The sequence below is a fragment of the Lissotriton vulgaris genome, chromosome 7, assembly GCF_964263255.1.
Source record: "Lissotriton vulgaris chromosome 7, aLisVul1.2, whole genome shotgun sequence".
NCBI classification, from domain to species: Eukaryota; Metazoa; Chordata; class Amphibia; order Caudata; family Salamandridae; genus Lissotriton; species Lissotriton vulgaris.
Window position 1 is genome coordinate 1438706896 of NC_141695.1, and position 25850 is coordinate 1438732745.

The window sequence follows — 25850 nt, forward strand, 5'->3', positions numbered from 1 at the left end:
AACGGCAGTAACAGCTTCACTTTGCTCGCATTGCGATAATCCCCGCTGGCAAGCTCAAGGACGGCGTCTCTGTCTTTTAAAGGTCTAAAGGTCTGAAGGTCTGAAGGTTGAAGGCTGACAAATTAATCAGAATATTATATTAGGCATTCTCAGGTCTCAGGAGCAGGCACTGTAGTGACCTCTCACACCGACGCCATCTTGCCTCTAAAGGGGTTCCAGCCATTAGTCACATTATCCATCTCTGCCTTTTTGTGATGAGGAAACTATGTCGCACACCATTGTCGGTATCCATTTATGCCAGGACTGGCTAGTGGACATTGTGCCATGGAATCTCTTTCTTGCTATGTTATGAATGTTCAGGCTCAGGGCCAGTTAAGCTCTAGGCTTCTGTAATCCGCCTCTCTTCGTGTTGTTTCCTGAATAAATGACCAGTTCTTATTACATTTGTATGAAACCTGTCTATACTAAATGACATCATGTCATCCCACTAATGAAAAGCTTACATTGGCTCTTAGTGAGTAAGCGCTGCATTTTTAAGATGGGCTGTGCTATCTTCAATGCACTACATGGCAACGGACCGGCTTTCCTTTTGGCGTGTCTCCACCGTTACACTCCATCCCAAAACCTTAGATTCTCTCATCTCAATCTGCTGGAAATTCCTTCAGCCAAAGGGAAGAAGTTTGGCGGACTACGGTTCTCTGTCCTTGCTCCTCAACTTTGGAACTCCCTTCCAGTGGAGCTAAGGTCTTTGTCCTCCCTTACCCACTTCAGGAAGCAGTTAAAGACCTGGCTGTTTACTCAAGCATATACTGATTGAGCACTTTCCTCACCTCCGCCATGATCCTTACATGAGCGCCAAGAAACCATTGGTGTACTCACACTTAATAAGTGTTTTTTAACATAACATCACAGCAAATGCCAGTCCAGGGACTTTAGCTCTTCCGTTTTCCCCTGAAGGAGTGGGGATGACAATGATCACACTGATAGGGGTACATTATTACACCCACACCATAGTCTACTCAAGTGGTGCACATCTTGACAATGGCACAAAGTCACACTTATGCCACTGATGCCTTAGTTAAAGCGTGGTCCGATTACTACATCATCACACTCGCACCTCAATTGACCGATGATGTGTTCATTTGCCCAATACACAAATGTAGCAGGACCCTGACGCTCAAATGTTAGAAACACTTTTTGAAATGAATCAGTAAGTAAATAATAAGAGTGCTTGAGTGCTTCTCTGGGGGAGTCACGTGACAGATGAGGTCATTTCATAATTTATCATTAGCGGTTTGGCAGTGGCACGCGTTCGCACTCCGTCCTAAATATGCCATTATCTGACGGTGCTGGCAGTTGCAAATTAACATTTTCATGCCTTAGTTTGTATGCATTGGCAACTGAATTTGCCCTCCTGCATTTTCCACGGACAAACCACCAGAGATAAAGATGTGGGGAACTAAAATACCGCCAGCGTAGCTGTTGAAAGTCGATCCGCTTTGCGCTCAGCAAACTTGCTAAGTTTGTGAACATTGCACAACTTCACCGGCGGCCATAGGTTCCTGCAAAATATATTGATTGAATTTGCAAACTAAAAGTACATTTTTTCTGCATATCTTTGGTAGGCCAAAACTTAACTTTAGTATGGCTTTTCACCACTATTTAAAGCACATCGGTGGTCGCAAAGTCCTGTAAATCAGCATACCCTAAAGTGAATTAGATTATACTGACATGAACAGAGGTTCAAATCCCCAGAATGCAGTGGGATAATGTTTGACCGGCTATGTCCCAGTGAAAACATGGGGCTGTCTGACAACCAGATGACTTGCCCATTCTGACATTTTCAGCAATAACCATAGGGTGTCAGTTAACCCTTAGTTAGTCCTGGACCTAATCTAGTGCCAGGTTTATGACCACCATTAGCAGCTGCAGTCAATGTCAGCGCACACCCGCAGGACTCTACTGCAATTCCCTAAACTTCCCACTCAGGAGTAACCCACTAACAGTGCAAAATATCCTCAGTCGTGGGTTTTCATCTGAGGGGCGGCTTTAGTCTCATGGCGGACCTGGGCAGTGAACCTAGGTATTCATCTTGATAGGACAGCTAAATCGGGGGGGCATTGCAATAGCATATAGACAGCATATTAACATTTCCTGGATTAGCTCCAAACTGGAGGAGAGTCTGGAAATCGGGATTTTTAAAATGCACTTTTCAGCATCGGAGTGCTGGTCGGGAGCACTAGTTTACCGGCCTCCCGGCCCAAAAACCGATTTCACTGACTCACTTGTAGACTTGATAGCCACGCACGCCCTTGCGGCTAACACATTTTTGGTATTAGGTGACTTTAACTACCATGGAGAACTTGGTCCCCACCTGAAGTTAAGAAACTCCTTACTGATATGGAGCAACTGGGTCTCCATCAAAGAATACAAGGGCCTACGCATAGTGGTGGTCATACTCTTGACCTTGTCTTCTCCAATGTAGAGGAGCTTAAATTTGATATACCACTGCCTCTTGTATGGACTGATCACTCGATGATCAAGTTCATATACCTGCTGCCTATGCAGTCTCAAAGGGAGCAAACGGCTGATCGGCGTCCCACGGCATATAGGCCATGGAATAAACTCACCCCACAGGCTTTCGAGGAAGCCTATAGGCCTCCGGCTCAGCTAGAAGCCCTGGGGGCAGCTAACATGTTGGCTGAATTTAACGCTGGGTTGGAAAAAGCATTTGATGTCACCATACCTAGGAATTACAATCTAAAGCCCACTCCTAGCAGACCTACTGCTAAGTGGTATACCCCAGAACTGAGTTAACAACAAGGACCCCCTGATACGGATCAATATCCTGGGACAGGGTAAAAAATATATGCAAAGTAACACTCCCAGGCATATACTACAGCAAATACACAATAGATTAAACAAACAAACTAGTCCGGTTTAGAAAATATACATTTTTAATTTGATTAAAAAAGGAATAATAAAAGTCAGTGCAATGATCAGGCTTGATAAAATAACGATGTAATGATACATATGTATTCACAAACATTTTTTTTGAAAAGAGGTTAGATGGCATCCGGTCGACGCGTTTCGACATAAAGAATATGCCTTCATCAGGACTTTAACCATCAAATTTCTAAAATTGTAATCATGTACAGAGATAATACTATTCTCATGTAAGGAAGCTGTAGTACGACTGTATCAGGGATGTATCGTCGAATTCCAGACTTGGTATTTTATTTACAACTTTCTTGCATGTATGTTAATATCTCTGTATATAGTTTCCAGTGGAGCATTCATAACATGAGTTTATTTAGGTCCAAAGGGATGACACTTCCCCCTAAGCAATTAGAATAAGTTCTTCATCTGGGGTCTTTTTATCGGTGTGGCACCACGAGTATACACTGATATGTAGGAAAGAGTCCTAGATATCGTAGAACGCTGTTTATTAGTGGTGCCAGTCCTTCCTCATAATTGGGTTTAAAATATGTACGGCGTTGGCGTCGTGATTTCTATTATATTCTACTGCCGTTCGCACATTGCTCCTAAATCTGAAAGAACGCTGTTTACTAGCAGTGCCGTTCCCCCCTCGTAGCCAGGTATTTGAGTATACGGCGGTGGCTTCGTGATATCTATTCTTTTTTATCGCCGTGCGCACGTTACTCCGGAAGAAATTCACGAGGGTAAAGTTGATTACGGATACACTACCGGCGGGTCCAGTTTCAAAGAGATCAACCTGATATAATAGAAATCACGACGCCTACGCCGTACATATTTTAAACCCAATTATGAGGAAGGACTGGCACCACTAATAAACAGCGTTCTACGATATCTAGGACTCTTTCCTACATATCAGTGTATACTCGTGGTGCCACACCGATAAAAAGACCCCAGATGAAGAACTTATTCTAATTGCTTAGGGGGAAGTGTCATCCCTTTGGACCTAAATAAACTCATGTTATGAATGCTCCACTGGAAACTATATACAGAGATATTAACATACATGCAAGAAAGTTGTAAATAAAATACCAAGTCTGGAATTCGACGATACATCCCTGATACAGTCGTACTACAGCTTCCTTACATGAGAATAGTATTATCTCTGTACATGATTACAATTTTAGAAATTTGATGGTTAAAGTCCTGATGAAGGCATATTCTTTATGTCGAAACGCGTCGACCGGATGCCATCTAACCTCTTTTTAAAAAAAAAATTTGTGAATACATATGTATCATTACATCGTTATTTTATCAAGCCTGATCATTGCACTGACTTTTATTATTTCTTTTTTAATCAAATTAAAAATGTATATTTTCTAAACCGGACTAGTTTGTTTGTTTAATCTATTGTGTATTTGCTGTAGTATATGCCTGGGAGTGTTACTTTGCATATATACCCCAGAACTGAGCCAGGAAAAGGCTGTCTGTAAAAAAATTGGACCGAGCGTGGCGACATAACAAAACAGTGAACTCCAAACATCTCTATAAATCAGCTCCGGCGACCTATCACCTAAACCTGAAGGCTGCACGCCGTGTGTTTATTGCCAGCCAAATTGAGCGTTCTAAGAACTCAGCCAAAGCCCTTTTCGATATTGTAAAGGACTTTGTGGAACCGACGGTGTGCAAACAACCTACTATGGAGTCAATGGAACTTTGTAATTCTTTAGCAGAGTTTTTCTCTGAGAAAATTGATAAAATCTATGCAAATTTCCCCACCGATAAGCTGGTGACTACACCTGGTGACAGGCTCCCTGAAGAAGATGTTATTAGATCTGACTGCTCCTTAGATGACTTTGAGCCAGTCTCTCTTGCAGAGACACAGATGGCGTTGGCCTCTGCTAAATCAGGCTCTCCGACAGATCTCTGCCCACCCAAAATCATGTCGCTTCTATCTCATAGTTTGGCCCCTACAGTCCAGGAGATGTTGAATCTCTCCATGAGGGAAGGAATAATCCCAGTAGCCTGGAAGTAGGCTCATGTTCGCCCTACTCTAAATAAATCCACGGCCGACCCGAAAGAGTTGAGCAATTATCGTCCCATATCCCTGCTCCCTCTTCTGGGTAAAATATTAGAAAGCCTGATTAATAGGCAATTAAATAGCTATTTAGAGGCGAATAACATCCTGGATCCCTCGCAGTCCGGCTTCCGGCGGGGGTTCAGCAAGGAAACGGCCCTTTTGGCGGTGACTGACTCCCTCCGAACAATAGTGGACGCAGGACGCTCTGCTATTTTGATACTGTTGGACCTCTCCGCGGCCTTTGATACCATCTCTCACCATAGGCTTGCAGAGAGGTTAAACTCTTGTGGTATCAAGGGCCCTGCCCTTAATTGGCTATGGAATTTCTTGGCAGACCGTTCACAATCAGTTTAAATGGGTCCATATCAATCTGAAAGAACATCATTGGATAAGGGGGTGCCCCAGGGCTCCTGCCTTAGCCCCACCCTTTTTAATATCTATATGGCCCCTTTGTCCAGAGTGGCAGAGGCCCTGGGGTTCGAAATAATATCGTACGCCGATGACAACCAGCTACTATTTAACATCGGACCACATGTTGAGGCGGACAGGCTTTGCTTTGCTACGGGGTTATTGGCGATCTCTAACTGGATGAATAACAACTGTCTCCAGTTGAACCCGAGCAAGACGGAGCTGATGCTTCTAGGAAAAGCCTCAGTAATGTGGAATAGTGACTGGTGGCCGGCAGAATTGGGCTTGCCCCCCACGGCTAAATCTTGTGTAAATAATTTGGGCATTAAATTAAATGAGTCCTTAACCATGCAGGACCATGTGACCACGGTATCTGGCGCATGCTATTATAGGCTCAGATTACTTAGAAAAATCCTCCCTTTTATTCCCCTAGAACACCGTAGAACAGTCACGCAAGCCCTGGTCTTGAGTCGCATCGATTAGGGGAACGCGCTGCTGGCTGAGGTGGGAACCACCTCCCTGAAAAAATTACAGGTCATTCAAAATACGGCAGCTAGACTGGTCATGAATCTGCCATCTGGCACCCCTTCGCAACCTTTACTGAGAAGGCTCCACTGGCTTCCTATAAAACAGAGGTCTTTTTTTAAGATCTGCTGCCTTACTTACTGTGCGCTGCAGGGGCAAGGTCCTGAGTATCTTCGGAAGAAACTGGGAAGATATATCCCCTCACGCTCTTTGAGATCAAGTCTTAAACAGTTATTGGTGGTTCCTCGGTCCAGACTTTGCAGATCTGGGGGCATGGCCTTTTCATGCCTTGTGCCTAAATAGTGGAACAGTCTGCCGTTGTCCCTGCTGGAATCCCCCTCCTACCTGATGTTTAGGAAACATCTTAAGGCCCTACTGTTCTAACGCTCTCCTACCCTCTGTGCTTCCTGCCTTTTGGGGTGTTTTAGAGTTAAGCACCGAGATGCCCCCAGGTGATTTGTGCGCTATAAAAGAGAGACTAAAGAGAGACTAGGTAGGGGCCCCCCGGAGGAATGCAGGCTCGGAGGCCAGTGAAGAGGAGGGGGTTAGAGTGTTTGGAAGTGGAACAAAGCTGGAGGCCGCCAAATCCCTGCCAGGGGCCACCACGCAAATATGTATCCATCCTCAGAGGAATATTATATTAAGGATATATATTGGTGTGGCAGTCCCTGGGGTTTGGCGGCCCTGTGCAGGTGCACGGCTTGCTCATGCCAAGGCCGCCCCTGCTCATCTGCACAGCTACTTCCTGCAGTAGAGCAGGAAATGCTGTAGGCTTGTAGCGGTGTTAGGACATGCTCCTATTGTTGAGAGCGAAGACACTGTCGAGAAAGTCACTGCAGCTCACAGATAATGTAGCGGAGAGTGAAGCAGAGCATGAGCCTGCAGTGTACAGGTGCTGCAGCTCTGATAATGGACATGCCTGCATCTGTAGTGCATAGGAGCTGTGCTGCAACTGTAAGCAGTGGAGTACAGATATGCCATATCTTGAGGTGCAGACAGAGAATATGCTTGTAGTTCACATCTGCTGTATTGCCTCTATTATGCTTCTGTAGTACACAGGTGATGGAGCTATGATAAAGGAAGTGTATGCATCTGCGGTGCATAGGTAGTATGCTGCAACTGAAAGCATTGCAGTACATAGATGCTGCATCTTGAGATGCAGACAGAGAATATGCTTGCAGTTTACATCTGCTAAGCTGCCTTCGAAGAAGTTCATACTTCTGTCGTGCACAGGCGCTAGAGCTATGGTATAGGAAGTGCCTGCATCAGAAGTGAATAGGTGCTATGCTGCAACTGAAAGCAATGCAGTACACAGATGCTGCATCTTGGGGTGCAGAGAGGGAATATACCTGCAGTTCACATCTGCTATGCTGTCTCTGACGACGTTCATGCTTCTACGGTGCACAGGAGCTGCAGCTATTGTAAGTAACGTGCCTGCATCTGAGGTGCATAGGTTCTGTGCTGCAACTGAAGGCAATGCAGTACACAGATGCTGCACTTGGGGTGCACAGAGGGAATATGCTTGTGGTTCACATCTGCTATTCTGCCTTTGAAGAAGTTCATGCTTCTGTAGTGCGCAGGCAATAGAGCTACTGTATAGGAAGGGCCTGCATCTGCAGTGAATAGGTGCCATGCTGCAACTGAAAACAATGCAGTACCCAGTTGCTGCATCCTGGGAGGCAGACCAAGAATATGCCTGCTGTACACATCTGCTATGCTGACTCTGATGAAGTTCATGCTTCTGTAGTACACAGGCGCTAGAGCTATGGTATAGGAAGTGTCTGCATCTGCAGTGAATAGGTGCTATGCTGCATCTGAAAGCAATACAGTACACAGATGCTGCATCTTGAGATGCAGACAGAGAATATGCCTACAGTCCACATCTGCTGTGCTGCCTCCGAAGAAGTTCATGCTTCTGTACGGCACAGGTGTTGGAGCTATGGTATAGGAAGTGCCTGCATCAGAAGTGAATAGGTGCTATGCTGCAACTGAAAACAATGCAGTACCCAGATGATGCATCCTGGGAGGCAGACCAAGAATATGCCTGCAGTTCACATCTGCTATGCTGACCCTGAAGAAGTTCATGCTTCTGTAGTACACAGGGGCTAGAACTATGGTATAGGAAGTGTCTGCATCTGCAGTGCATAGGTGCTATGCTGCATCTGAAAGCAATGCAGTACACAGATGCTGCATCTTGAGATGCAGGCAGAGAATATGCCTACAGTCCACATCTGCTGTGCTGCCTCCAAAGAAGTTCATGCTTCTGTACGGCACAGGTCTTGGAGCTATGATAAAGGACGTGCCTGCATCTGCAGTGCGTAGGTGGTTTGCTGCAACTGAAAGCAATGCAGTACACAGATGCTGCATCTTGGGGTGCAGACAGAGAATATGCCTGCAGTTCACATCTGCTATGCTGCCTCTAAACATGTTCATGCTTCTGTAGTGTACAGGTGCTGCATATGGGAATAAAAACTCCACATGTTTGGGGACCGTAAAAGTACAGCACCTTAGGATGAGGCCACACATGCTCTATGTGTATACATTTACTGACTGTGAAAACGAGGCATTCACTTACATTAACCCCTTGCATGCTTGTGACGGAACCGTTCCGTCACAAGCCTCGGGTGAGCTGTGCTTGTGACGGAACGGTTCCGTCACGGCCCGCTCGCCGTGCCTGCGCTGCGCAAATTCCGCGCCTGCGCTGACGAATTAATGGCGAGGCATTCACTTACATTAACCCCTTGCATGCTTGTGACGGAACCGTTCCGTCACAAGCCTCGGGTGAGCTGTGCTTGTGACGGAACGGTTCCGTCACGGCCCGCTCGCCGTGCCTGCGCTGCGCAAATTCCGCGCCTGCGCTGACGAATTAATGGGCGGGCGGGTTCGTGACGGAACCGTTCCGTCACAAGCACAGCTCACCCGCGAGCCGTGACGGAGCGGTTCCATCACAAGCACGGAACCGCCGCGCGGCCGCCCCACCCCCTTAGCGCTGCGGTGGAATAGCCGCCGCAGCAAAAGGGTTAAACATTGATGTGCTGCATCTTAGGCTGAATGCCATCAACCATGTTTCTTCAGCGCTCAAGCACTGCAAGTTTGTGTACAGACAGGTCGTGCTTTGCAGTTTGTTTGCATTTTACTTGGTGGCATTATAATGCTGTCAATGAATAGTATGTGCTTGAAGCTGTCAATGCTGAAACACTGTGAAACTACAGTTTCTGTTATCTACTCACCTGGATTTTTTTCACCCCCTAGTCCAGATGACCTTTCGGGGTTCACAAATTCTTGCCCCACTTCCTCAGTTATATTGCATTTGCAGAATCAGTTGCCCAATCTTTCAAAGCTAAGAAGTTGAGGCATGCCCAACACCTCGTCTTCGAGGCACAACGTTAGAATGTGAGTGTTGGAAAACGAGGCAGTATCTGTGAGGCCTGCACAAATAACATGTCACAGTTGCCCTTCACTGGGAAACAAACACCCTATTGTAGTGCTTGATTCTCAGAGGGTAGCTTTGCAAAGCAGTCTAAAGCTTACTCAAGGGAGGTGGTGTAGACTAGTAATCGCTATTACAAGTACGCAGAAATAACACTCAATAATTGATTGTCCGATATGTACTTTGCTTTATTAAAGTGAGAGTACATTTATTAGACACACACACTACTCAATACTATGCACTAATTTACAAATATACATAAGCTGTACCACCACTCCACTGTATGCACATCGACTTGCCCCCTAATGCAGTGGGTTGACACAACCTGGAGCGAGGGCCTTGCCAACTGGCACCATCCCAGTGGCGACCCAGCCAACATCTCAACAGGCATTACAAGTAGGTAATCCTGCCCTGGGGACACATTACTCTGACCGAGCATTTTATTCTGACCATACTGTATGCACCTCTACATCTTAGTAGCTAACAGTCTGGGTTGTTCCTCTCCTAACACAGTAGCAAGAATATATGTTTGGGCATCACTTTGAATGAGGTACTTTTCATAGCTGATAACAGTTGTAATGCATTGCAATCACAGCCTCGAAAAGGCATCATAGGTAAATTCATAGGATTAAGCCTTTACAGCCAGACACCATAGCAGGAATATCTGGGAACATAACTACACTTCTCTTATGACTCTACCTTACAGAGGTACTTCACATTACACGTGTGACTTACAGTCCCTCTAAAAAGAAATAACATGGGTCTCTGCGTTTCTGGTGCAATTACACCTCTTCACCTCAAGGGGATGCTCTTCTCCAGACATCCCTAGCACAGCCTTCCACACATTGAGGTAATACTTAAGGCAACCCCCAGCTGAAGAACAACAGTTCCAGCCCGGAGGGGAAGTTTATTGCTGGCTGAGCCCTTGAGGGGTTGTTTCTTTTAAGTACCCATGAGACTTAGGGGGGACCTTCATCTTCGTGTTGGGGGAGACTGCGTTACTCCTGCAGCTCCCCCTGCACCTTTTCACACATTTGGCGGTGACCCTGTCCTCCTGGGGCCACCACGAACCGAGGAAAAGCTACTTTCCCTTGCAGGCCTGTCCAGGCCTGCAAGGCATTACGGGACGCTTCATCCATTCTCTGTGAATGCCCTAAGAGGAGCTCCCCGCTGCGCGGGGAGAGCCGCGCTGTGGGCCTAGCCGCGCTGTGGGCCTCAGGCCACGTCTTGGCTTCGTTGGAGGGTCTGGTCCCAACCAGACTTCCAGGGGAGTTATACAGGGTGGGGAGCCCACCCCTGGCTGCTCATGCTGTCTTCGGGGGGCCTGTCCCACCCGGGCCCCTCTCACCTTCACCTTTTGCCTTTTTGGGGCCCCGGTCCCACCCGGGCACCTTGTCTTGCCTCCTGTTGGAGAGTTACTCAGGGACTCCACCCCCAGCGGCTCCAGCTGGCAGAAGTGGGGAATCCTACCGGTCCACCCAGACTTCAGGGGAGTGTGACGCACTCCCCTGCCTTTTCCCTCACGTCGGGGCCCGGGGATGGGGTCCTGGAACCTTGGGCCAGCTTCATGGGGAGCGCGACGGCGCTCCCTGACTTAAATTCTCCCACCGGGCTCGGAGATGGAGTCCCGGGCCCCCAAAGATTCTTCAAAGGGAGTGCGACGGCGTTCCCCGGCTTTTCTTCGTCCGCGAGGGGGGTTGTGTGAGGGCGCCCTCCCTCCTCATCAGTGCCATCACCGGGGCCCGGAGTTGGCGGCCCTGAGCTTGTCTTCAAGGGGGCGCCGCAGCGCTCCCCCTCCCCGGCTGTCACTGGGGGTCAGGGCTGGTGCCCCTTATGGGCACGTTCACGGGTATCTCAACGGCGCTCCCCTGTTGCACCCCTGAAATATGCATGTGTGCACATTTTGAGCACGTATGTGTGACATATAGCACTTTAAAAAAATCAAATAAGTGTTTTTGTGTAATGAAAATAGCAAATTACCACCAACTTGAAGTTGGTGGTAATTTGCAATTCCTTAAGGCCAAATAGCATTTTTTTGGTGCTTCCAGAATTGCATTTAAGGAATCGCAATTTGCAATTCCTTAAATGCATTCGCAAAATAGAGAATCGCAAATTTTGCAATTCTCTATTTTGCAATGGCCTTTTGGAATCCGCAAACGGGCTAATTCTGAGAATCGGCCTATTTGCAAACGGGAAAAAGGCTTGATACATAAATTCCTTGACCACCAGAGATTCCAGCTTTTTGACATGCAGCCACTGTGCAGGACATTGAGAGGCACTTCCATACTTAAGTCTTGACCAGAGGGTTGTACAAACACACTTTGACAACACCAATTGTTTTAGCTTTTATATAGTAAAACAAATTTACCAAAGCAGCATCAGTGGTCCCTCCCACACACTGAGCTGGTAGAGTATGTGCAATAACACACACATGCTCACACATTCAATAGGTACTCTACTCGATGTGTAAGACGTGGTGCAAGTTTCCGTCAAACAGGCAGAACAATTATTACACAGGCAATAGCGGTATAAACCTTTATTTTATACGCACCCAGAAATACACAAACACAAATACACACATCTGCAAACTGCAGTTGTAGCACAGGCAGCATCTGGGCAAGCTTCACTTATTCTTGAACATCTTTGCGTTTTCCCATTGAATGACCTCAAAGTGGGTAAACAATATAGCAAGAACGAATAAATAGCAAAGAGTATGTCGAGATGCACAGGGGCAGACAATAAAACTAGGAATAAAAGGAGGTTCCATAAAAAATTGTCATTATATATATCTCTATGGTCTCATTTGAAGGCCCTTTTTCCAGGAATTTACATTTTTTTTAACACTGTGTCTAGTTCTTACTGTATGTCTTGGACTATTGCTATTAACTCTTGAAACTGCATCTGAATTGATCTATCCCTTTCAAAACGACACATCTACAATATTGCACCCAGGTGTGAAAGGCTCATGTAAGGTATTGTGTACAATGTTGACCAATCTGGGTTACTGAGTTACCTATTGTTTGAACCACTTGTTATTTATACTATTGTACTTCAACAAACAATAAAACTGTGCGTGCCATAAGAGCAATTGCTGTATTATTGATGAATCCAATATATATTTGCCCGGGGCCTATAATGCTGTTAAGACGGCTCTGTGCGGAAGGGGACATCCCCATATTTCATTGTGTTGGAAAAGGAGTTTCTACTAGGAGCCATATTTTGCCTCTAGAGAAAGAACAGATTTAAAGAAAGTACAAACTTTTCTCAAGTCAGGTTACATTTAGGGAGGTTATGGAGAAGAACAGTGCTTAATTTGAGCCGGTGGTTTCCGTTTTTCAGCACCAGCACTTAATTGTGAACATGGGTGCTTGTGGCAGTCTTCCACAAGGTGGCACTGTCTCGGATAACCACAACAACAGTCAACTATTAATTCAGTATGCATTAAAAAGTACTATTACCTGCCGCCCAAGCCATTCTTTTAAATTTGAGGGTCCGGAATAGTCCAAATGGTCACACATGTAGGAGTGTGATGGTTAGTAGTTGTGTTGTTACTTCCATTAGCAGCATGGCAGGGGAAATATGTGGTGCAAGCTGCAGTGGCCTCCTGAGTAAAGCCTTGGCACTTATTTTCCTTTACAAATTAAGCACTGAAGGATTAAGGGGTTTAAACCTAGAAGACTGCATCCATCATTGATGTCAGTGTTACCCTCTAGAATTCTGCAACTCCCCCAAAAATGTGGGACAAAAACAAATGTAGTTTTAAATCTACTCCGTGTTGTTTGAGAGTGAGCCCCTGTGTTATCAGTACTTGTGGAGGTAAGTGGATATTAGCTGTCATGTTATTCGTTTCTCTATCGATGAACTGAGAGAGAAGATGCGGCATTATGGCTAGAGCTGCCAGCTTTGGATCTGGCGAACCCTGGGCCATATTATCAAGAAAGGGCCGATACATTATCGCCGCTTTTATCGGCAGGAAACTGCCGCTAATGCGGCGATAATGGGCTTGATAATATGCCCTTTTGAATTCCCATAGAAGCCCAGGTTAACACCATAACCTGGGCTTCTATGGAAATTCACAAGGGCATATTATCAAGCCCATTATCGCCTCTTTAGCGGCAGTTTCTTGCCGATAAAAGCGGCGATAATGTATCGCCCTTTCTTGATAATATGGCCCAAAAGTTCCAGTCTTCGCATCGGCTCAACCCTCCGTGGTTTTTGGCAAATCAATATCTCTGTGTCCTAATTAAAAGTAAGAAGAATGTGAGGTTGTATAATGTGACTGGTGCTCCAAAAACTTCGAGCTGGATTTGCACTGTTTATACACTTCTTTCTGCCAGCCATGTGTTTCTTCTTATTTTTAATGTGAAAACGGTAATTGAAGTTGTCCTGGTCTGAAAAGCAGGAATCCGTTGATCATTTACGAGAGCACAAGCATTTCAGTAAAAAACATGCTAGTATTACCCTGTACTTCATGTCTGCTACTTAAGCATGCACAATGTGAAAAATCACATTTGCTGGCCAGCTTCGGTGCAAGGATTTTTAAGTCGGAAGCAAAATGGTATGTTTGTATTTGTTGTAAAATTGTTAACCGAAGTGTTTCCCCAAAGGGAGTTTTTGCGTTCATTTAAACTCTGATTCATTAGGGTGTATTTCCCTAACCATTTTTATTTCGTTTTTAAAACAATTTAATAATAATTAATGGGAGCAAATAAGAAATTAAACACCATGCCATGGTTAGTTCTCCTAATGAAAAGATTATTCTAATATATATAAATATATCTTTAAAAAAAAATGATGGTATTTATACACATACAAACAATACACAGGGAAAAAACAACACGCAATTAAAAGGCAGCAATAGAGCAGGAAGAACAATACAATGTGAAGACTTACTTTGAGTAATTTACAATAAAAGGCGCAGCATTTAACAACCAGCTTTAAAAGAAGTCAAGAGGTTAGGCTTTATTGCACTTGCATTTGCAATGCTGTTCATATTTGATACATACACAAATAATATTTATCACATTAAAACCGGCCCCTTTGGCTTTACTTGAATGCAGGAGAAAAAATAGAAGAAAAAACTATTGCTTTCAGTAGAAAAATACATACAGGAGATAGGAATTGAATGCAGGGGTTAAATTGTAAAGAAAAAATTGACGGGGCTCTCCTTATGAGCAGCTTGCACCAGCCCATTTCTCCTGCCAGTGCCGTCTAAAACAGAACCAACTACTAACCACCAAAGTGAAGAGAGGATGTAGAGTAGTGGCCAGAGCTGCCGACTTCAGAGCTGGTGAACCAGGTTCGACTCTCAGCATCAGCTCAACATCCTGTGATTCTGGACAAATCACTTAATCTCCCCAAAAATGAATGTGCCATTAACTGGTGATCATGAAAAGCACTGGTGTTGGGGATTAAGTGCCGATGCACAGCGCCGGAAACTACCGGCTCATATTAAGCACTGATTGAATGTGACAACTTTATGAGAACTGAATCCACTTTTAGATCCAAAGGCAAAATATTCTTTGTTTTGCTTGTGGTCTCTGTCCCATGTACATAAGGGAACAGACCCTTGGTGTTTTGCTTGCACTATATGTGCACCATCATTCGCTGTATTAAAGAAGTAAGAATCTGCAGCGCCTTCTGTAATACCAAACAGCCCCAGGACACAGAAAGTGCTTGCACATACCTGTTACAGCCCCCAGTTATATGAGAGGCAGCAAAAGTTTGGTGAAACTCTTCATCGACATTACTTTGCCTTACATTATGCCTCCTTGCTGAAACCTTCCTCATCTGGAATTTGCCTTCTCACGAACCCTGCTTCACTTTAAATATTTGTATTTGTTTATTTACCTAAGGTTTGCAAAGCTCACCAAAGATTGTTAGGGCCCTTTAGATACAACTTAACAATTTACATAGAAAATAAGAACAAGGGATAAATAAATGTATATTAAGGAATGGTTGCATGGGAACAGTGGAGAGAAGTTGAAGAAGACAGATGAAACAGGGGAGAATTTTCCTGAATGTTTTGGGAAATATGCAAAGTAGAAGACAAGACCAGTGAAGTATAACAAAAAAAATATCATAACCATTAGCCGATTTGCCTGTAAGACATTGCAATTTGTTCAGAAAGGGATTAAACAGACTGATTTTTAGGTCAAGCCTAGCTCAGTGTGCATGCACTGCTCTAGGAGAAGGCTTCTTGGAATCACTTCAGACTTTCTGCAAACTTGTGCGTGTGGCGTTCGATTTTATACACATGCTATTGCCCTTTGTGTGTGGCTTTCAAAAATGAAAGCACGCAATTGGCCAAAAGCGGGTGCATGTCCCATCTTTTCTGAAAATGTTTAGTCACACAGCGTTTAGCTGTCGGGAGCGAGCGGCGGGAGCGAGCAGCGGTGCACAGCGTGCCATCTTTTGTGGATCATGTTTCATTTCAAGACCTTGCTTTCCCTCCACCCTGGCCAAGGGACAGACCCCACCGCCACAAGAGTGCGTGCTTCTTTTTCCAGCACTCGCATTTCATCTATGTCAGCACTCTCTTCCTGCACCGTTATCTTTGTATTAGTATTTTATTGTCAAGACATTTGCTGTACTCTGTACTTGGCCTCTATAGTGGCCTCTTTTTGGGTACTATCTTAAAAATTGACCGCACCGTCTAACATTAGCGTTTTTTCTTCACTTTGGTGCGTGCTTCCTTTTGCACCTCTGCGCAGCTGTGGTGCGTGCTACCTTTGACATCTCTGCATAGTACACAGCTGTGGTGCATGTTTCCTTTCCCCACATTGCTTTTGGTGCTCGCTCGATCTAGGGGCGTAATATAGGCCCTTGCTGGGGGTTAATTTCAGCCGGTGTCTGCCGGTGTGTACATGGGCACTAAATTATTAGCACTTGCTTTTTGTGCATGCATGCTTGCTGGCACCGGCTGCTAAATAATGCCTCTGTGCAGCTGTGGTGCATGCTACCTTTCACATCTCTGCACAGTGCACAGTTGTGGTGCGTGCTTCATTTCCCCCCATTGCACAGTACACAGCTTAAAAATGTACCGCACCTTTTAACATTGGCGTTTTTTCAGCGCTGTGGTGTGCGTTTATTTTCACACCTCTGTGCAGCTGTGGTGCGTGCTACCTTTGACATCTCTGCACAGTACACAGCTGTGGTGCATGCTTCCTTTCCCCCCATTGCACGGTGCACAGCTTCAAAATGGACCGCACCTTTCAACATTCGTGTTTCTTCATCACTGCTTCCTTTCACTTCTCTGCGCAGCCCTTGGTGTGTGCTACCTTTGAAATCTCTGCACAATGCACAGCTGTGGTGTGTGCTTCCTTTCCCCTATTGCACAGTACACAGTTGTGGCAAGTGCTTTCTTTCACCCCACTGCACAGTAGTGGTGCGTGCTTCCTTTCACAAACATGCACAGTGCAGATATGTGGTATGCTCCTCCTTTCACCCCAGTGCACAGCTGTGGTGCATGCTTCCTTTCACCTTATTGCACATTGCACGTTAACAAAGCCAAAAGCTCTGTCTAAATAATTATAATGCCCCGAAGGTGAGACCTATTGGCTATGCCAATGCTTGTTTTATATTTTGTGTAGGCAAGCCGGGTGAGTTCAGTTCTAGTATTCGGGGCTAAGGTGTGCCAAGCAGAAGTATTTGCTCCAGTGAAGGATCAAGGGATGTGTTGCAGGGGTTAGAAAGAGACAAAATAAAGCCATCTTCCTACTTTTTTCTCCACTGTTTAGTAGGAAAATTCTTTGACCATATTAAGGAAATACTGGGAGAGTGGTGCCTGCCTAAGTTGTTTTGCATAAACAGCAGCCAATTGCTAAAATTAAGTACTGGAGTTAGATGAACAAAAACAAGGATAAATCTTGGTCTTCCATGAACATAAACACAGCGATGCCAATTCACAGAAGCAAATTCAGCCATAAACATACGTTTTTGACCAAATTTTACTTTTCTACATCTGCCAGCAATCCACAAATAAATTATTGGCATCCGTTTATGCATTTAGGAGCGCAGATTGCTCAGCTATTAGTGCACAGGCATTTTCACTTGTTAATCCCACTCAGGCAGTGAGAAGTGTGTATTCCAAGGCATGGTTTGCCTTGAACGTTTGGGCACTCCCATCAACATATACATGTGTGAGCATTTCCAAACATTCCTTGCCCACTTTCCACCCTGGCAATTGTTAGAGAGATACTCATGCAAAGGGATGAAGTTATTCCCTGTAAAGCTTTGAAAATGGAACGGATCTCCTCTATATTTGGTTAGGATGCGGGTGTGGCTATCTCTTCAGGGGGAAAAAAGCTTTCCTTGTGAAAAAAAGACAAAAAGCACTTTTGCAGATGGAGCTCCATTCCTCCTGTGCAAACTTCTCCACTATGGACACTTCCACTCAAGGTAAATAGGCGTCCTTGAAATAATCACACGCCATTCCCAAAAGTGAACATTGAAACCTGTATCTGGTGCCACATTCTATGCATACATCTGGGAGAATTTGTGAGTCCCATAAAATAGTAAATCTGCCTCTTCATGGAGGCATAAATCTAAAGGCATCTGATCTACTACCTTTCGTGAATAGGGCCTACGGAAAGTATTGCATTTTTAAAATTGGACATTTCCACCTCAAAGTGACAGGGCGTTGTGCAATCTTTTTACCCATCCAGACACCATTAAGAAAGAAAGTAGATATTGTGAAAAGGAATGTGTTTTGTTTTTAAGAAAGTAAAGCTGCTGTAACTTGTCTGCATTGTAAAACGTCTGCCAAGACTTCCAGACATTCCGGATACATTAACACACAGCAAATAATAGTTGTCAGATTTCCAAGTTAATTTGGGCACATTGTGGTTATATAAAGCTCCTTGGGGGTGGGGGACAAATCAGCAGAGCCTAGAAATAACAAGATGTGGTGGTGTAAGTACAGCAGTGAACCCTGGGTTCACTAGGAGACACCCGCCACCCAGCTCAGCTTGGCTTCTTTGCATAGCTGCCTGTGACATGGGGGACCCGGACGAGGGGCCCCCGGGTATGCCTATTAACGTCTCTACTCTTTTTGTGCAGCACACAGAGGCCTGGAACACTCCGGATGTCATCCGACGTCGGCCCGATATGGAGAACAGGCAGCCTTACACCTTTAAGGGAGCGGACCCAGAATGGCGGCACGCCCTCACCGAAGAGGTAAAACCCATCCCGGAGTCCAACCAGGTGTGCGAGACACCCGGAGGCGGAGTAGGAGACTGGTGGCGAGAGTGGAGAGAGAGCGGAGCGGAGTGGACGGAGGACGAGGATCGGAGAACGGAGGAGGACGAGTATCGGAGGACGGAGGAGGACGAGGATCGGAGGACGGAGGACGAAGAGGAAGAAGAGCGTAGGACGGAGGCGGAAGACGTGGTGGAACATCGGAGGAAAGACGAGGGATACGGACCGGGACCTCGGAGAAGGACGGGGGAAGAACATCAGGCGGAGCGGAGTTCCGAGGAGGCTTCAGGAGAGAAGGCGGCGCCAGGTCCGAAGGTCGACGCTGAGGGCGACTACAGCTTCAAGCCAGGAGGCATTGTGGACCGCGCTTCGCCCAGCCACACTAACACGGAAGTGTGGCTCGACCAGGTACGGTCCAGGTTCAGCGGGTGGGCGGGCATTAGACGAGGCAAGCCCCACTGAATGCACGAGACCCCTACTGCACATCCCCCCCCTTGTCTTTACACAAGGTCACGTCACTGATCAGGGGTACGGGTTTCACGTGTGTTTCCTCACTCCCTTTCCCTGCGAGCAAGTGTCGCACCGATCAGTTTGACTGAGACGATTTCCTTTCTTTTTCATACCGGCATACCGAGGATATCGAGACGGCGGGGAGAAGGCCTACAGCTCCCAGGAGGCAGTGGGACCGACGGTCCGGAGGGGGAAGATCCACCACGGAAGAAGTAGAACAACCCCTACCTTTCTACCGAGTGCCTGTACAGAAACGCAGACTTTATAAGATAATAAAACCCGCACTTCCCCGACATCCTGTGTCAGTGAATCTGTTTGAGACACCATCCGAAACCCCACAAGTGGTGGAGAATGCGGGCATTCCAGAGGTAAACATCGAGGATACAACGATGGATGCGATCCTACAGGCCCTCGTGAAGGGACAAGAACAGCTAGCATGGGCGATAGAGCAGCAACTCGCCGCCGCCCAACTGGACAGAGACACGTTTCGGAGTACAGTGGTCAAGCAACTAGAGGGAATGAGGGGTACCGGTGACACAGCCAGTCTCCCTGTCCGGGAGAGCCGGGCCCCCCCTACTCCCGCAGGTATTTCGCTGCAGAAATACGTCAGCGGGGAGGACCCCGACGCTTTCCTGACTAACTTTGAAAGGGTGGCTCTGGCATGTGGATGGGCTCTGGATAAGTGGCCATTTTTCTTAGCCCCCTTGTTGAACGGGGAGGCACAGGCAGCATATCAGGTCGCTAACAGCAATGGTATAACGCCGTATGCCCAGATCAAAACTATTATACTGGATCACCTAGGCTTGGACTCTGAAGCCTACAGGGTGCGGTTTCGAAAGGAAAGAGGGCAAGCCGGCGACAATCCATAAACATTGTTTTTTCGATTGAAAACCGCAGCGGACAAATGGCTTACCCCGACAACATGCTCCAAGGAACAGATCATGGATAAAATATACCTGGAGCAATACCTCGAAGCCCTTCCCTATGGGACACAGCGGTGGCTGCGTCAGCATTCCAATTTAACTACAACCCAGGCAATGGAGATGGCCTCCACCTATGCCAGAGCCCAACCACGTCTACATAATGTGGAACCAGACAGACCAGCAAAGGGCCCGACAAGACCCGAACGCAGAGTAAGGGCTCCGCCGGGACTACTCCCTCCCCCACCACGACCATCGGCTGCGGAACATCCCCCATTCCGGGGTCCGCAGTGCTTTGACTGTGGACAGTGGGGACACATAGCTCGCTTATGCCCCCAGAAACGGACCCCGGAAGAGCCGATGGACATCAACTATCTTCCCAAGGCGGTGTTGTATTCAGCAGAACTGGGAGGCTCCTTCCACGTGAGTGTTGCTGTCAATGGGGTGGTGGTCAGGGCACTCCTTGATTCCGGGTGTAAACAGTCGGTGATCCAAGGGTCTTATGTGAAGCCTCTGCAACTGGTGCCTGACACCAGTGTATTCATAAAATGCGTACACGGGGATGTGAAGGAGTACCCGGTCGCACACCTCCCCATTGGGCTGGAGGGGATGGAAAGGTTGGTTGTAAAAGTGGGGGTACTGGACGCCCTGCCTGAACCCCTGATCTTGGGTACGGATAATCCCCATTTCCTGAACTTATTCAAAGGCCGCCTACGCCAGGACAGCGACCGTGAGGTAGCGGTACCTACTCTCTTGTCCACGGGACCCTGGGAGGGAGACAGGAGTTTTCGCTTCGCCCAGGCCAACGATGACTCCCTCATCAACGCTTGGGAGCAGGCACACAGCGGACTAACCAACACCTCCCCCAGTTACCCCCGTTTTCTGATCAAGGAGGATCTACTGTACCGACAGGCCTCTCGAGATGACCCAATGCAATTGTTGGTGCCATCCTGTTTTCGCGAACAGATCATGTTCTATGCGCATACACACCTGTTGGCTGGACATATCGGGAGTGAGAAAACCACACAAAATGTACTCAGGAACTTCTACTGGCCGGGTATCTACAGTGATATAAAAAAACACTGTCAAACGTGTGATCTTTGCCAGAAAAAAAATACCCAGAGACCTCCCGCGGTGCCTTTGCAACCTCTTCCGGTCATAGGAACCCCCTTTGAGAGGGTGGGTATGGACCTAATAGGTCCATTAACGCCCACCAAAAAGGGCTGCAAATACACTCTCGTCATCGTGGATTATGCCACCAGGTTCCCAGAGGCGTTTCCACTAAAGGCCCCTACCTCCCGGAACATAGCCGACAAATTTCTTGAACTTTTCTCTCGAGTGGGGTTCCCTAAAGAGATCCTCACGGACCAAGGGACCCCATTCATGTCCAAGGTTATGAAGGAAGTGTGCCAGTTGTTAGGACTACACCAGATTAAGACTTCCGTGTACCACCCGCAAACAGACGGATTAGTGGAGCGGTATAACAGGACCCTAAAGACAGTCCTAAAGAAAATGATTACCGTGAATCATACAGACTGGGACGCTTTGTTACCGCTGGCCCTGTATGTGATCAGGGGCCAGAGACAAAGCAGTCTTGGTTGTTCATCATTCGAAATGCTTTATGGGAGACAACCCAGAAGCCTGTTGGACATGACAAAAGAAGTCTGGGAAACAGAACAAACAGGAGAGACCAGAGCTCTTCTCGAATACAGTACAAACTTAAAGAACAAGTTGGGAAAAATCAGAGAACTTGCCTTTACACACTTGGAAGAAAGCCAGAAGCAACAACAGGTTCAATATAACAAAGGGAAAAAATGGAGATCCCTACGCATTGGAGATTGGGCCCTAGTACTGCTGCCCTCGACGTCCAAGAAATTCCAAAACGAATGGCAGGGCCCCTTTGAAGTCACCGAGATGATAGGTAAGACGACGTACCGTTTGCGTCTCTCAGCAAAAAAATCCCAGATATTCCACATAAATTTGCTGAAGAAATGGCTGGGAACAAATCCAGTGACAGCCCATCTGGTAACCACAAACAAGACGGACGCCACAACCACCCTGGATGATTTGGTTGTCAACGAGGAGCTGTACAAGGACGAACAGGACGGACTCCGCCAGGTATTGAAGGGGTTTGCTCCTATATTCTCCGACCTTCCAGGAAGGACCAGCCTAGTAGAACACAGGATCGATACGCCTGCTGGGACCACAGTCAAACAGCGTCCATACAGGATACCCGCTGCCAAAAGAGAAGCAATCGCGAGAGAGGTAGAGGAGATGCTCAGGTTAGGCGTGATACGGCCGTCCAGGAGTGAGTGGTCATCACCCATTGTCATGGTACCAAAACCTGATGGCAGTAGCCGTTTTTGTATGGACTTCCGTGCTCTAAACGCGGTATCTGCATTCGATTCTTACCCCATTCCCCGGATAGATGAGCTCATCGAGAAACTCGGGACGCGAAGTACATAAGCACACTAGACCTGACCAAGGGGTATTGGCAGGTACCCCTACGGGAGGAAGACAGAAAAAAAACAGCATTCGCAACACCTGAGGGACTATACGAATTCACTGTCTTGCCCTTCGGACTGCACGGAGCCCCTGCCACTTTTCAGAGGCTCATGAATACGGTCTTACGGGGACATCATCGGTATTGCTCTGCATACCTAGATGACATTATCATTTTTAGCCCCTCATGGGAAGACCACCTACACCATCTCGGCATTGTGCTACAACTGCTAAAAACCGCCGGCCTACACGTGAACTCCAAGAAGTCCAGAATAGGATTCCATAAGGTCAAATATTTGGGATACCTCCTGGGACATGGTGCCATCGAACCGCAAATAGAAAAAGTGAGGGCCATAGCGGACACCCCTTTCCCGAAAAACATGAAGGATATGCGAGCCTTTTTAGGCTTGGTAGGCTACTACCGGAGATTCATACCAGCTTTTTCAGAGGTGGCGGCGCCCCTGACCGATACCCTCAGGAAAACAAAAACCGGCACGGACTTCCACAGCCCGACACCGGCCATGTGGAAGGCCTTCCAAACCCTTAAAAAGGCTATCACCACCAGTCCGGCGCTGACATCTCCCGATTTCAACAAACCCTTCATCTTGAATACGGATGCTTCGGACTTCGGCATCGGGGCTGTTTTATCCCAGGACACAGGGGAGGGGGGCATTCAGCCCATCCTGTACATCAGCAAGAAGCTGTTCCCACGGGAGGTCAGGTATCCTACCATCGAGAAGGAGTGCCTTGCCATCCGGTGGGCGGTGGACAAGCTGCGCTACTATCTGGAGGGGCGTACCTTCCTGTTGTACACTGACCATGCCCCTCTATTGTGGATGGCAAGGAACATTTCAAATAACCCACGAGTAATGCGCTGGTTCCTGGCCTTGCAACCCTTCAGGTTCCAGGTCCGGCACCAGAAGGGGTCTGACAATATCAATGCGGACTTCCTGTCTCGGTACCCTCTCCCCGATCGGGAGATTCCTAGGGGGGAGGTGTGTGACATGGGGGACCCGGACGAGGGGCCCCCGGGTATGCCTATTAACGTCTCTACTCTTTTTGTGCAGCACACAGAGGCCTGGAACACTCCGGATGTCATCCGACGTCGGCCCGATATGGAGAACAGGCAGCCTTACACCTTTAAGGGGGCGGACCCAGAATGGCGGCACGCCCTCACCGAAGAGGTAAAACCCATCCCGGAGTCCAACCAGGTGTGCGAGACACCCGGAGGCGGAGTAGGAGACTGGTGGCGAGAGTGGAGAGAGAGCGGAGCGGAGTGGACGGAGGACGAGGATCGGAGAACGGAGGAGGATGAGTATCGGAGGACGGAGGAGGACGAGGATCGGAGGACGAAGAGGAAGAAGAGCGTAGGACGGAGGCGGAGGACGTGGTGGAACATCGGAGGAAAGACGGGGGATACGGACCGGGACCTCGGAGAAGGACGGGGGAAGAACATCAGGCGGAGCGGAGTTCCGAGGAGGCTTCAGGAGAGAAGGCGGCGCCAGGTCCGAAGGTCGACGCTGAGGGCGACTACAGCTTCAAGCCAGGAGGCATTGTGGACCGCGCTTCGCCCAGCCACACTAACACGGAAGTGTGGCTCGACCAGGTACGGTCCAGGTTCAGCGGGTGGGCGGGCATTAGACGAGGCAAGCCTCACTGAATGCACGAGACCCCTACTGCACATCCCCCCCCTTGTCTTTACACGAGGTCACGTCACTGATCAGGGGTACGGGTTTCACGTGTGTTTCCTCACTCCCTTTCCCTGCGAGCAAGTGTCGCACCGATCAGTTTGACTGAGACGATTTCCTTTCTTTTTCATACCGGCATACCGAGGATATCGAGACGGCGGGGAGAAGGCCTACAGCTCCCAGGAGGCAGTGGGACCGACGGTCCGGAGGGGGAAGATCCACCACGGAAGAAGCAGAACAACCCCTACCTTTCTACCGAGTGCCTGTACAGAAACGCAGACTTTATAAGATAATAAAACCCGCACTACCCCGACATCCTGTGTCAGTGAATCTGTTTGAGACACCATCCAAAACCCCACACTGCCACAAAGTAGAGCTTGCCCATGCAAAGCAGATCCTATCAGGAGCACTGAAACATGCATTGCCTGCAAGCCGGTTGAAAATAAACATAACAGAAAATGTAGTGCTCATGATCACCCTGAGGAGTATCTTGCCACTGAATGGGAGGAGGTTTAGTCACAAAGGCATTTCAGAGTATGCAACGTAGAATACTTTTATGTACTAATACATGATTGTGTGACTTAGCCTCAAAACACCTACAATGGGAATACAATGGAAGTATTGATATACAGGCATGTAAGATTATGTACAAGAGTATTCCTGTTGTATTATAGCCAATACTAAAAAATGCTCTCTGTGAATTGGCTTTCAAGTGCTAATTGTTACCCAAAATAGTATTCATACGAGGAGGGGCTCCTTTCGAAACAATATTTTATGCCCCCATACCTAAACCTAGGCTATATTCCAATAGGAGACATGAACTCTGCAAACATCAACGCCATAATACAACACAGCATCAGAATAAGTAGAGAGAGCAAAGCATATCGTACATCCTTTACTGCCAGCTAAGTCTGAGCTAAGCGCCAGGGTTGTGAGGAAAAAAGCAGAAACTTAATGTTGCTTGCCTGCACGCAGGTCCAAGCTCGTCCCATCACATTTCACCTATACCAGGGAGAGAGATGGGACCCCTTTCATTTCAAAAGGTTGACATGCCCAGGCGACTGCAAATAGAAATACAGGATTTTCTGACACTGCGTGTTTTTTGGAAGAGAACCGCGATTGCTCTGGGCACCAAGGTAACAGCGTGCCTATAAGAACATATATTCAACTCCTCATTACCTCAGATCACCTCACCATCTTTATTAACTGCGAGCACTGACTCGGTTCGTGAGGATGTAGCGTTACAGCCACAGCTGCCGACCTAGGAACTGGGGAGCCAGGTTCAATCGTCGGCATCAGCTGAACATTCTGTGATTCTAGGGAATCATCTAATCTCCCCGTGCACAAAAAACGAATGTGACCTTCCTAGCCTAAAAGAACTGGTGCTCGTGCAAAGCGCTTCAATAGCTTAGTGTCGAGTCCTGGTCCTGCTGGCTCGTGCTCGGAAATAAAGGTTAAGTGAAGTTTCCAACGCGGCATCACGACTGTTATCCGCACACTCGGATCGCCGTGGCAGATAACGAGTTTGGGGAAGTCGCGTGGCATAGAATTCATTCCAGAACTAGCCTCGTGACGGCTCTTACCTGACGGCAGTTTGCGCTCGCGCATCAGCTTCGAGTATCCACACCGACCGCGCGCTGCTGAAGAAGTCC

The 25850-nt window shown here is 47.4% G+C and overlaps 1 protein-coding gene across 1 annotated transcript in view; it reads right to left on the bottom strand.

The window, feature by feature from the left end:
* LOC147705790 (chemerin-like receptor 1) overlaps positions 1-25843 on the bottom strand; it is a 95595-nt gene extending 69752 nt beyond the window's left edge. Inside the window, exon 1 of the mRNA XM_086932246.1 lies at positions 25782-25843. Within this exon, the coding sequence (XP_086788372.1) occupies positions 25782-25806 (25 nt within the window). The 5' untranslated portion in view covers positions 25807-25843. The remainder of the gene's footprint in view (positions 1-25781) is intronic.
* Positions 25844-25850: the final 7 nt, after the last annotated feature.